The sequence below is a fragment of the Ictalurus punctatus genome, chromosome 25 (genome assembly GCF_001660625.3).
Source record: "Ictalurus punctatus breed USDA103 chromosome 25, Coco_2.0, whole genome shotgun sequence".
NCBI classification, from domain to species: Eukaryota; Metazoa; Chordata; class Actinopteri; order Siluriformes; family Ictaluridae; genus Ictalurus; species Ictalurus punctatus.
The window spans coordinates 5,723,011-5,736,573 of NC_030440.2; the positions used below are offsets into that span (position 1 = coordinate 5,723,011).

A 13,563-nucleotide genomic window follows, 5' to 3' on the forward strand; every position below is an offset into this window, starting at 1 on the left:
TTTTGACTGACTTTTTGGTTTGGAAAGTAGAAATATGGACAATTAGAAGTGAACCAAATAATAAAATAGATAATAATTTAAAAAAAAACAAACAACAACCAATAAACAAGACAGCCTGATTAAAAATAGGCAGATAAAAATGTTGGTAGTTTCCCAATATTGAAAAATATACATTTTTATATACAAGTCAAAACTCTATGCCCACTTTTATAACACACTGAACAACAATCCACCAAATAACCATGCTTTAATAGTAAAATTTGTTGTAATAAATCATGCTGTTTTTAATGGGAAACAGATTTCCCAGTTTCTGATGTCTGTTTAGGAAAAATCCTTCCGAACGTCCCTCCAAATTGGCATATCACAACAGACCAGTGACTACATTTCCTATCCTGCACGGCGGCCTACAAACATGGCCGCCATGGACTGCAATTCCCAGAACACTCACATTCATTCTAATCACGCACACCTGCATCTAATTCACAGCACTCACAACCACCCTATATAAGAGACTGTTCAAACACTATGACTTTGTGAAGTCTGTCATGTAATGGAGGCTGAGACGGAAGCAAGTGCAGGTATGGCAGTTTAATAAAACAATACGAAGCACAAAGGATCAGGCAGAAAACAAAGTCCAAGGCAGGCTAGGGTCAAACGATCAGCGAAACAGGCAAAACTAGGCAATTGAGGTCAGCAGAGTAAACAAAGTCCATAACCAGAAAAGCAACCACGAGCTAAGGCTTGGAAATATGACAGAGACTAAGAAACTGAGCGTAATACTTCGCAAAGACTACGTATTTGAACAGTCTCTTATATAGCGTGGTTGTGAGTGCTGTGATTTGGATGCAGGTGTGCGTGATTAGAGTGAATGTGAGTGTTCTCGGAATTGCAGTCTATGGCGGCCATGTTTGTAGGCCGCCGTGCAGGATGGGAAATGTAGTCACTGCTTTGTTGTGATATGACACAAATCATATTTCCCAAATGGAAAATCTGTCTTCTGAGAGTTGAAATTCAGTAGTTATATTAATACTGATGAGCATATAGTACAAAATAAGAACAAAAAATAGTAGCATGTTTTAAGCGTTTCAAATTCCTATTTGTTTAAGATTTACTCGATTGGTCACTGCACACATGAAGACAGAAGGATAGTTGAAAGTTTAGTTCATTTTTAGCAAGTTTATATGATAATACTGCACATTTTTCCGTTTTGTCAGCTCTACTAATAGTGAATAACCATTGCATACTTGCATCTACTTTTCATCACTACATCCAAGCCATCCTTCTTTAGCATTTTAAGTTATCTGACTGCTGAGCATCCTTTTTGCCATCCTCAAACAGCTCAGGCTGTGTGAACAGTCTGATATGGAAAGTAAGAAATTCCGAGTAGAAAAACACCGCTTTCCTACTTCATCAGCGCAACATAAGCTCAGAAATCATCAGAAATCTGAAAGAGTATACAAAACAGCAAGTTCTGTACCCGCAATAATTCAGTGGGTTACCTTCACTGAAATTGTGTGTGCTACAATCCCATCCACTGTGCTCTCAGTGAAGGGGTCAAAGTGTTTATCAGGCCTCCTCATAAACTCAGGCTTCAGCCTGTAGCCACATTTTCCGTTGTACTCAAACATGCCCAGGTTCAGCTGCATGGCCAGATCTGTCAAGCAACATACAAGAGCAATGAGTCATGACATATTTCCAACTGGACTTCTCAGACTGTGTTCACATCTGGATTAAAATCAGAAAAGTCAGTAAAGTTTAGCCCGGGCTTGGGGGGAAATAACTTGGCTGAGGGACAGATAGCCTTAGTGTAGCTCTAAGAATGAGCCCTTACATTACAATGCTAAATGGTTGACAGAATATCTGAGCAAATGCCCATTTTTCTGTAAGTATGATGCACACAAAAACATAAATGAATACATACTGGACATAATGTATGCATACATCATTTACATAAATCCTTTGCATATACTACTTAGCATGTACTAATAGTGATGAATCAGTATTGTAGGATAAGGTAGCATTAAAGTCTAACAAAAATGTGAGAAATGTACTTTGTCATTTAAACATGATTTTGGGATCATGTGGGGGAAAAAAACTCGAGTTAACGTCACTGAAGATGAATCATTTGTGTTTAATTAGCATCTTCAATGGTTGCCTAAAGGCGGAAATAATTTCTGCTATTTTTCAGGCTTTAGTTGCTTTTACGCACAAATTATGTGACATGTAAAAATGATGTGATTGGCAAAGAAACATGTTTTTAAAAACCCGCCATGACTTTAATAAAAATAAAAAAGAAATTTTACTTATCCTTATCAGTATCATTATACTTTAGCAAGTTTCAAATACTTCAAAACGTTCCTGCCATGTACTGATGGACATTAAGGTTAAATACATATGTTATGAAATTTAGTAATCTTATAGAAATATCAACAATTTGTACATTAAATTTGTTTATTAGTTGTATACAAGTTATGCTCAACAGAACATATACTACAAAACTAAAACCACTCCTTAAAATGTAGATAGCTGGTAACCTGTTCATATAACCTGTTCAATCAAAAATAAATAGTAAATAATAAGAAATAGTAAATTATCTCCTAGAAGTCACAGGCAATATTATTTTTATTTACTTTTGCTCACAAATAATGTTTCCATTTACTAGCCCATTATTATTTGTGTAATAATATTCAATTTACAGATTGATTAACATTTACTTCTGCGTAGACTGACTCTAAAAGTAACAATAATAGTAGTTTAATTAGGAGCATTCTGCTACTGTGACCTTAGTGAATCACTGACTACAATCTGCTTACTTTTATGTTTACAATTAACGTACCTATTGTCTGGAAGTTCAGTGCCACAAGCTGACATCCAGCGTTCCAGAACACCTGAGGCATGTAGTTGGAGGAGTCCACCCTAGTGCCTTTGGGGTAGATTCGGCTAAGCTGGAGTTTGTTATACCTGTGTGGACTCAGTTAAGGAACACCAAGCAGTAATTTCTCTCACTGATGAATCTTCATTATGTCACAAAGCTCTGAAATCTGACTGGTCAGCATTTAACCTCAAAGAAAAAGGGTCTGCACTTATATAGCGCTTTTATCCAAAGCGCTTTACACTGTATCTCATTCACATGCACACACACACACACACACACACACACACACCAATGGTAGCAGAGCGACCACAACAAACTGCTGGTAACCTGGCTCTGTCCTTAGCCATTGAGGCACTTATCACCAAGTGTACCCAAGGTCTTGTAATTCAGATGTTACTGTTCACTGTAGATGTTGGTGCAGGGTCTCCCTTGTATTCTTTTCCCTTGAGGTGTCCAATATAGTGCTGTGTTAGGGATGCAGCCTTGTGACATTCTCATCACATTCTCATTCTCTTTGGCCAAAATATTCTACAGATGATCATTAGACACATGTTGTGGAATGCCTCTACCTTCTGTATGCAGATTTTCACTATTTGGCAGCATTCAGAAACATACAGGAGGACTGGTTTTATATTGCTTTAATGTATCCTCAATGTGGTCTATAAATTGTATAAAGGGTGTGCATTGACGTCACTTTCCTGCTGGAACACGCCCCCTCGGCCGGACTGAGTGACAAAACATACAGTAAAATGGCTGGGTTTAAAAGGGAAAGCTGCGAAAACGCTAGTATAACTAATGATTATCAGCTTAAATTAAAGGCAGTTGGACTCGACAGTGACCCTTACAACTTGCCCAAGAACCTGTGGTCCATGGACATTGGCATGTGGCTGGAAATCGGTTTTCCTGACATTTATATGTACCTGAAGCCTGAAGGCATACAAAAGTCTTGAAGCTCGGTCCTACTTCAAGGCGGGAATTGTTGGAGAAATTAAAGTGACAAGAACACCAATAAACATTCTGGTTGTATGTACAGATATTTTTATTTTATTCTATAATTTTATCTGGTAACCCCTAAGCTAGCTGGTCCTAGTTTGTAGCTAACAGAGTTTCCACTTACTAACGTTACACATTTGTGAAGGTAAAACACAGTCAGAATGAATGAGCCTCCATTATTCAACAGTGGAAATAGGCAGTGTTTAAAAAGAAATATGTAGCAAATGATTCATCATTGTACAACATGAATACCACATGCCAAAACAGCTGACACTCACACTGCTTCACTTAGTAAAAAAAAAAAAAAAGGACAATGTTTTTTTGCACTGTGTAAAAAGAAAACGCTGAATTCTTGTTGAATCTGTTAGTACAGTGGATCACACAGCAGCTTTTTCCACCATTTTAGACGCGTTTTCCCTGAATTCACACTGTACACTAATTCTGACGCTCAGTCTTTTTGCCACTCAGTGGGCGTGTCCACAGCGAGTTCCGCCTACCGTGACGTCACGTACCTACCTTCTATTAGTTTGACTTGCAGACTGACTGGGCAGAAGGTGCTGGTACACTCCAGTCACACTGCTCTGTAACTGTTAGATGCAAAGATGTTCATTTAAGTGTTTTTTTTTTTTTGAGCTAGGAAATTATTTAGGACAGAGGAATTTGTGTTCTTTGTGTGTTGTTTTTTGTTTTTAGTAACAATGCAAGCTGCATTTTTTTCATTAATTACACTATAGTGAGGAAAAAAGAGAGGCTGCTGAGGCAATGACTGTTTACAGCCCTTATAATACAAGTGATAACTTATTCCATGGATGTTCCATAACAGAATGAAACTATGAGCAGATATCCTAAATAAATCAAAATGTGTATTCATTGGTGAATTGCTGTGGTAGACTATAAAACGAATAAAACACTTTGGGAGGCACTGTTATTGGAAAATAATCCTCTACAGACTGGGAAAAAGTCATCTACTTTACATCAAGCAGCATCACATCACATTCTGTTTTGTTTTATTCGCTCCTGGACGCTGGAACTGTGAAGCAACAACATGACACAAAAGTATCTCACATAAAAGTTTCACTATAATTAAAATGCAAAAAGGATACTCCACAAATTCCACAGGAGACTTTGTCAGCTGTTCTAGTGCCTTTGTCTCCACAAACGATGACATGTGATGACTTTTATTTGTCTCTGTAAAATAAGATGTTATAGATGTGTCTGTAAGATTAGGTTTATAACATATCGCACTTACAGCATGAAGAATGTTGTGTGCCTGCTAAACATTAGCACACAATGCATGTATTCGATTATTATCTTATTAAAATCAACTAACTTACTTTTAGACGCTTCAAATGAGGTGAACTTGACTGGCTGGACATAGTTGACTAAGTTGGACATCTCCTCGGTGGCAAATGCTTCACTTCCTGCTGTCCCCTAAACAAGATACATAGTAAGCAGTGCGCCCACACTTACCTCATTTACTGCCGAATACTGACCAGTCTTGGGAAGTGAAGGTAAGCAAATGCGTGCTTTTGGAAAAATGAATGCAGCTAGTACATGTTTAAGGGAGATAGCTGAGTGCATGGAACGTGAATGGCCTATTTTGTGTAAGTGAGCTGGCAGATTGAAAGTAGAACGTGTAGGATTCTGAACGTGGAGGAGGTAATTAAGACATCTTTGCTATAGAGTAGTGTGTAGGAGCAGGGCAGAGTTTTTATGCCATGCCAGACCCATGGCTGATACTAGCAGAAACTATGACCACAGTGATATAAAATGATAGTATATTCTGTATTTTAATATATTAAGATTTTATAATAAGCCCTTTATATACACAGACAGCTACCTCATCCATGGACTTTTTACAATCGTCGTCATCATCATCTTCATCCTCGCTTTCTGCATCAACCTCACCTAATGAAATAGGATATCAATTAAAATGTTAGCATTTATTTGTGATTTGAGTGTCATGGATATCATAATGCAATGTAACAGCTAAAAACAAATACAGTATACATACACATACAATGTAAATCTAATAAATACATCAATCCTAAACACACTTCAAATGGGCAAATGTATTAAACCAAGCTCGATTTACCTGGTACCAACACTGTGCCTTCGTAACACATTTACACTATAAGATTTATAAAAGGATAAAGAAACGATGGCTAGATGATTAATGAAAGGCTTATGTCAAAAACGTGAGGTCACATTAAAGGATTTATGCAGCATGAACAAAAGAGAAAGAATCTAAATGATCATTATGGGTACATTGCTGAACATTGCTAATTCACAAGTATTATTTCCATTCCACATTTCCATTTATTCAGTTAACATATGGGGTTCTAAATTGTTATAAAGGTGTATAAGCTATGTATTACAATAAAATGACACTTCTTAATGGTATTTAATGCAAGTGGACCACCATCATCACCACTTCAGTATGCAGTTCTGGATACCTGATGACCTTAAACCTTCAGAATGTGCTGTTAGTTAATAACATATATGCTTTCGAACCAAAAAAAGGATTTAAAAAATGTTTACGTACAGCAATATTAGGCAGTCAACTCATAATAATAATTGAGGCCTTGTCTATTTTTCATGTCCTCAATGGAAAAAAGACTCATTGTAGAAATAAAGTGTTATCTTATATTTTTATGAACTCAAACGATGTGATGCTTCATGTTGCACACTTGTAGAGTATTCTTCTTAGGGTAAAATAAATAAACAAGCTATTTTCTTGGCGTGTCGTGGTCTTCTTGCTCACTCAATGTTGTCTCACCAATATATTTTCTCCCCTGTAGCCTGCTGTCACTGCCCGTCTCTGAGCTTGGCTGACTGGAGTCCTGCATGTCGTGGTTTGTGGAGCCTGTGAAGAAGTCCAGGTTCAGTTATTCCCAAAACAAAGGCCAAAACCTTTACCGTAGGATACTGATAATGTGCCTTCAGTACAAATTTTGAAAACTTTATTCCTTTTGTTTTAAATTTCATAATCACTGTATGCTGTTACATAAAATTAACTGTGAAATGAAGAAATAAAAATAATAATCAAGGTAAGCCCTGGGCAAAGTGAAAGCTGGAGGCTTTAATATAATGTCTGAAAAGCCTGTTCACAAAATATTCCCTTGTGTGTCCTCCATCTTTAGAGACACAACCCCTGCAATCATCTGCACATGGGCATTATGGTGTTAATTTTTTTTTTTTTAACTGCCATTTGTTTAAACCACTTCTCTTTGGAAGACAATAAAGACTTTGTTAGCAGTATGTAAGGTTTAAAAAAAAAAATAAAAAAAAAAAAGTATTTTTTTTTAGGATTATTAATTTCACTCCTAAATGAGAGTGTGAAAAATGAAGGAAGAAAGGAAGAACAAACAAACCCACAAATAAATAAATAATGGATAAACATATATGGAAAACAAATTTAAAAAAAAAACACAATGTGACGGCAAAACACGATGAATACATGCGAGGGAAGCAAAACATAAAAAATAGAGAAAAAAATCAAATTCTACAGGAATGAAAGCCTTACATTTCTATTTTCATTTAATACAGTATTTTGAATCTGTGCAAAAGAATCTACAGCCTGATCATCTTCTAAATAAAGTCACTGGGAAACTGGAGTACATGAGAGACTCTTAATTCATCTGAGTGGATGTTTCTTGGTTATGTGCTGGAGCTGTTTGTCCAGTAGAGGGCAATATCAGTTCAGGATAGCAGATTAGCTTCAGCAGAGCTGCTGATGGAGCTCTCTGTGTGCTTGAAAGCTAACGGTGAAAATATCGACCAGGATGCCTGCTATCATTCACCCCCTGAGGATCAGCAGCACAAACAGCAGCCGAAAGCATCCTTGCTGAAAAGTAATTACGGACTCGCTCTTCAGTGGAAGCTGAAATATAGATAACCTAACTAGTAGGAAGACTAGTAGAACAAATCACCCGGGTAGTATTTGCATTTGTTTTAATAGCTTTTTAAAAAACATTTTTTATATAAGATACCCACATATTATTAAAAATAAGATCTCTGTCCTGTTGTTCTTAACAAAAGTTAAAAGGAAAAAAAAAAGAATGTGGGAATTTAAGCAGACTTTATTTTTCCACATGTACAACCTACAGTATATACCTATTCTAGTGATGCCATCGTGTCATATGAGTAGTGACTAAGTATAAAGAAGTGGAATAAAGTAGACAGTACCTGCGCTTGGAGAGGACGGCTCACACACGCTGGACGTATCGCTGTAGGTATTAGAGGTCTGCTCACAGAGCTTCTTCTTTGTGCTGCCATCATCCTTGTGGGAATTCTTCTTGTTCTTGATGAGAATTTTCCCCAAGAGGTCCATGGGACTGGGCAGAGGACTTCCTGCTTCCAGCTGAAATCAGAGGTATGTCAGTACTTACTAGATATTAATAATACCAACTAACCAATAATTAACATGGTTATAAATGCATACAGTAACACTACAATCTTGCAACCTCTGTACAATCGAACAGTTAAGGTCTAGTAATTTAGGGAGTAAATTAATGTATTTTGGTCATCTTTTGTATTTCCCATGAACACTTTGGAACCTTTAAGCTAGGGGTGTCCAATCTTATCCGCAAAGGACCGGTGTGAGTGCAGGTTTTTATAACAATCAAGCAGGAGCCACACCTGATTTCACATGTTTAATCAGTAGAGTTGGCTTTCAATAGACTTAGGTGTGGCTTCCGATTGGTTGGAATGAAAACATGCACCCACAGCACACCGGCCCTTTCCAGATAAGATTGGACAACCCTGCTTTAAGCAGGTCATTGACCAATACAGTTGAGAGAGAGAGGGGGGGGTTAGGGGTGAAATAAGTGACTCAAAGCAACTACCGTTATCCTAAACCCAGATCTTTCCATGATGATTTCTAGAGGAATAATCAGGTACAAATGTTTGTGTCTAGTTCAGTCTTGGTTCTCTTTTACGAAAAGCTTTTTGTGCCTTCTCAACTTGTTCTTGGGAAAATGGAGATAAAATGCGATCTAAAGCCCAATAAGCCTTTCACAGTTGGACAGTTGGCCTGGCTCTCGCGGACAAAGCTAACTTCACATGGTCTCCTACACAAAGGCCACAGTGACAGTGCAGCCAAGATACAGGCCTCTCCTACCACACTAAATCTACCAGCACAATGAGCGTATTACCACAAGTCATTTACAACCTTCCCTAATGGGTGAAAGAGTGGTGATGAAAGGGGGAAGGCAGTTACGTAAGGACAAGTGAAGGGGCTCAGAGTTCCTCTACAGGAGCACAAAGCATGCTTCTGACCGGTTACTATGACAACGGGGGTGGGGGGAATAGGTGGGATGGGGTACAGATAAAGGTTTGCCAAGCACTAGCATTTAGATCAGCTAGTGGTATATTTCCATTTAATGTGTACACAGCATGCTTTTCTTCTCCTACTATTTTGACTATTTTAACCCTCATTTATGCATTCAGATGCATGGTGTGAAGTGATAGAATAGCTATTAATGCAATGTTTATGCAAGCGTAGTGTGTGTGCAAGTAAAGTATGCAATCTGGCAATGGATGAAGGGGGTTTGTGTAAGTGTATGTATCTAGGCAACTTCTAGAATAAATACAAATTCAAAATTCATCCTGAAGTTAAGTTGAAGTTAGTAGAATATGGTTTGTGAACTCACTGCATATTTCTCCAGTGGCTCTGTAAGCAGAGCGTCTCCAAATATTGATCTGCAGTACTCAGCCATCTTAGCTTGCTGCTTGGGGCTGGTAAGACAAGACAAACAGAGAGAGAATCAGCATCATGGCCATGACCTCACATGTATTTACATTAACTCCTAAGTGTCTGACAAAAGACAATTCATTTTCTTGTCCTTGTCAAGGTAAAACATATTTATACATCTGCTCTTCAAATTGGACCCCATGAGCAATGTACCTGTCTTCTATGATAATTAAGACATCTTTCATATTGCCTCTATGTAACACTGATCTGGGAAAGCATAGGCACCACAGTCGAGTCACTGAAACCATTACTAGCAGCTTACTTCTGCCTCATCACATGATTTTGGAGGAACAGCATGGTCGGAGAAACTGAGAATTGTGTAGTCTGAGTGGTGGGAGTGCTGCTTTCACTTACGAGTCCACATGGTTCTCAAATGAAAGGATGACAGGAAAAGGAGTTGTCTTGAAAGCACTCTCAGCAATGGCCTCAATCACTTCCTGAAAAAGACATGTGGCATTGCACAATCATCATCAAGCCACAAAACACTTTCAGGACCATCCACAGACCTTGTGCTGTAGTGATAAATGCTGATAATGAGATATTTCTAATGCCACTCCAAATGGAAACGCAATTTTATCACAAGTCAATCTGTGCTGCTTTAGTCGTCTCATCAGAAGTGGCGGATTAGCTATGTTGACCTAATAAGAGAGTGCAGATTATCTTCATGTTTTTTCCCCCAACTATATTGCTTTCACCAGGTCTGACTATGCTTAAACAATTTTCCCATCTCTCCCAGCACTCTCCTCTTTGCCACGGTATTATTCAATCTTTTTTTCTTCTTCTGTCTTATCTTGTATACCCAGCCTGACCCTCAATCAACCACAACCTCACTGTACAGATCGGCTCCACCACACTCGGGCCAATCAGGACAGCCAGGAACCTTGGGGTGACTTTTGATGACAGTTGACCTTCACAGACCACATTTCAACAACTACATGATCTTGTAGGTTCATTCTGTACAACATCAAGAAAATCAGACCCTATCTCACAGAACAGGCTACACAGATACCAGTCCACGCTCTTGTCTTCTCAGAACTGGACTACTGCAACGCAATACTCTCGGGCGTCCCAGCCAGCTCCATCAAACCGCTTCAGATGATTCAGTATGCAGCAGCATGCCTTGTCTTCAACCAGCCTAAAAGAACACATGTCACACCCCTCTTCATCTCCCTCCACTGGCTTCCTGTAGCCGCCCGTATCAAATTCATGATGCTCACCAGACCTTGTCTGGAACAGCGCCTCCTACCTCAACACTCTCCTTGAGGTTTACGTTCCCTCACGCAATCTGCAATCTGTTAATGACCGACGCTTAGTAGTGCCTACTCAGTGTGGCTCAAGGTCCCTTTTCAGAACCTCTGAATCCAGAACCTCTCCAACCTCAATCCAGACCGCAGAATCTGTCACTATCTTCAAAAAACAGCTAAAGACCCACCTCTTCCGTGAACACCTAACTAACCCCAAAAATGCCAATCCTACATTATTTACATATATAAAAAAAAAAACCCAAAACAAACAAACAAAAAAAAAAACCAACAACAACAAAAAAACTTACTCTGGCTCTTATACCTCTACTCTGCACACTTTGCTTCTCTAGAACTCAATTATAAATCTTGCATAGTAGCACTACTTGTATTGTTCTCTGCCTGATATATCACTTTGCTTGTAATTGTAAATGTAATTAATATGCCTATAAATTTTTGTCTCTGATTGGTGAAGAAATCAGAATCTTTGCATATATTCTGCAAGTGCGTGAATGTCACAACACATCCTGAGCAACAAGGAGGGTGTCCTATAGATTGGATAAAATTTCAGTTAAAATCTGGTTGAATGGGGGCTGTGATAAGTATTGAACTAACTTTTCTAAACAAAATGATGAAAGAAACATTCTTATCCTCACTCTCTGTTTTAAGACTTAAAAAAAAACACAAGCAAGGTGATTGAAAACTTGGTAGCTGCTTTTCTCACTTTTTCTCAATTACAGGTAACATGCACGTAGGGATTTTCCATAGAGTGCCGAGTTTACATGTTTATTAAAACCTTAGGAATTTTCAATGGGAATAATTGAAATTGCACCAACAAAAATCTTTGCATGTACAGTTAAGCTTGCATCCCTGATGGTTTTTGAAAGGAAAAAGGCACATTAATTTACAATTTATCTATAAATAAAAAGCCAAAAGAAGGCAGTGTATGAAAGAAACAGCTGCTCAGAGTAAACAAAAGACATGGAAGTCAGTTATATGTTCGTCTACAAGTCTGAACTGATATCATTTGGATCGATATCTTATATTTAATTTGTGTCACTTGGTAATGAAGTAACGGAAAATGCAACACACTAAAGCTCTGGATGGTGTATAATAGAGTACTTCAAGGGTATACAAACTTTTGCACTCAACTGTATGCTTGCCAGACCTTTTGTTCATGTCTCAACATCCCAGCACACCACAATGCACCTTCTTCATACACTATCTCATACATTGTATCACAGGTTTCTGACCATCTGGATAGTAAACCCACCCTCAGTGCTGGTGTTAATGTACCTTAAAAGAGATCTCGGTGGTCATGGTGAAGCCATGGGTGATAATGGGCTCCTCTTCAGCTGTGCGTCCCTTCCAGCAGTCCAGCTCTATACAGCGGCAGCCTGACAACAGCACCTGCCTGTACATCTCCACTGAAGAATTTCCTGCCAGCTGCCCCGCTGCACAAAACACACTGGTGCTCAGAACCCAGCAGAGACGCCGGACCACATATCAAGTGTAACATCACAGCACACAAATTATTCCATTTTCAAATTTCGCCTCTAAGTGAAAATGCAATGTTATATAAAATACCACAGAGTTTAAATATTATGCAGTGCTGTACATCCAAGATAACACTGCTCTCATTTTAAGCATTTTAACATGTCTTGGCTGAGTTTATTTGCTGTGAAAGAAACAGCAGAGTGTCTAAAACGTCCAATCAAATAGACCATATTACATGTGCTACAATTCTTGGAATGAACAGGAGTAATGGGGCTGAATATGAATCTATCACTATCATTAGCAAAGCTATTATGTCCCTATTAGTATCACAATACTACAGCAGAGTAAGAAGCCTTAGAGACAATTGAGGGGTCATATTCCAGGCAAAAGCCTCTTAGCATTTTTCTTCTTCAGAAAAAGCATCGTCATTTCCAGAAAAGGCTTAGCTTCTGATATATTATCTCCTAAAACTGCCTGCAATTGCACATTCTTTTAATGTCTTTATCTGGGAATAAAACAGTCCATTAGAACAATTAGTTGAAGTATTTAATGACATAATCCATTTGAAAAATAATTTGAGGTTTATTTTTTATTTATTAGCTCATTTCTTTTTCTTTTTCTCCTGAGCGCTACTTGAGAAAATTCTGGCAACGTTGGAGGCGTGAATTACATGCCGGTAATTTCCATGTCACAGAAATCAAGTTAGACTCCTACAAATAAACTGTCCTTACAAATGTTTCTGGTAAGACATGGAACAAACAAGCTTTTTGTTGTCAAAAGAAGGTATGCGCATTTTAAGTTTTCTCTCATTACCAAGTCAGGACAAATGATACGGATAAGGACAATATGTGGCGCATCCTGAACATTATAGGATAATTATAGAATTTCAAAATACTTGTACTCTTTCTTAATTACATCATGAAAAAATAACACTTGCTACAATTCTCAGAAATTATGAACCATAATGTCATAATTTCACACGATGCCATAATAAGCCCAGCTACCAATTCAATCAATCACAATTCTGTGCATTTCAACATTATTTATTAGCTATATTTAAAATGTCCAATCAAAATCAATCTAATTTGTATAATTTGAACCAATCTGCTATTATTCTATTACAATGATACAATAAAGCAATGCGATTGGATTATGTTCAATAATCTACAATACCCGTCGTCTCATTTAAATACAATTTAATT

General features: G+C 37.9%; 1 protein-coding gene across 5 annotated transcripts in view; it reads right to left on the reverse strand.

The window, feature by feature from the left end:
* LOC108258091 (1-phosphatidylinositol 4,5-bisphosphate phosphodiesterase beta-1) overlaps positions 1–13,563 on the reverse strand; it is a 112,933-nt gene that overhangs the window by 25,926 nt on the left and 73,444 nt on the right. For all 5 annotated transcript variants that reach the window (XR_006981014.2, XM_017456452.3, XM_017456451.3 and 2 more), the window contains exons 11-20: positions 12,161–12,318; positions 9,978–10,060; positions 9,523–9,607; positions 8,057–8,231; positions 6,648–6,734; positions 5,709–5,776; positions 5,203–5,299; positions 4,972–5,056; positions 2,837–2,961; positions 1,500–1,654 (exon numbers count right to left, since the gene is read on the reverse strand). Coding sequence is in view for 4 of the 5 variants with exons in the window: in XM_017456452.3 (XP_017311941.2) it covers positions 1,500–1,654; positions 2,837–2,961; positions 4,972–5,056; positions 5,203–5,299; positions 5,709–5,776; positions 6,648–6,734; positions 8,057–8,231; positions 9,523–9,607; positions 9,978–10,060; positions 12,161–12,318 (1,118 nt within the window). In the remaining variant the exon portion in view is untranslated. The remainder of the gene's footprint in view (positions 1–1,499; positions 1,655–2,836; positions 2,962–4,971; positions 5,057–5,202; positions 5,300–5,708; positions 5,777–6,647; positions 6,735–8,056; positions 8,232–9,522; positions 9,608–9,977; positions 10,061–12,160; positions 12,319–13,563) is intronic.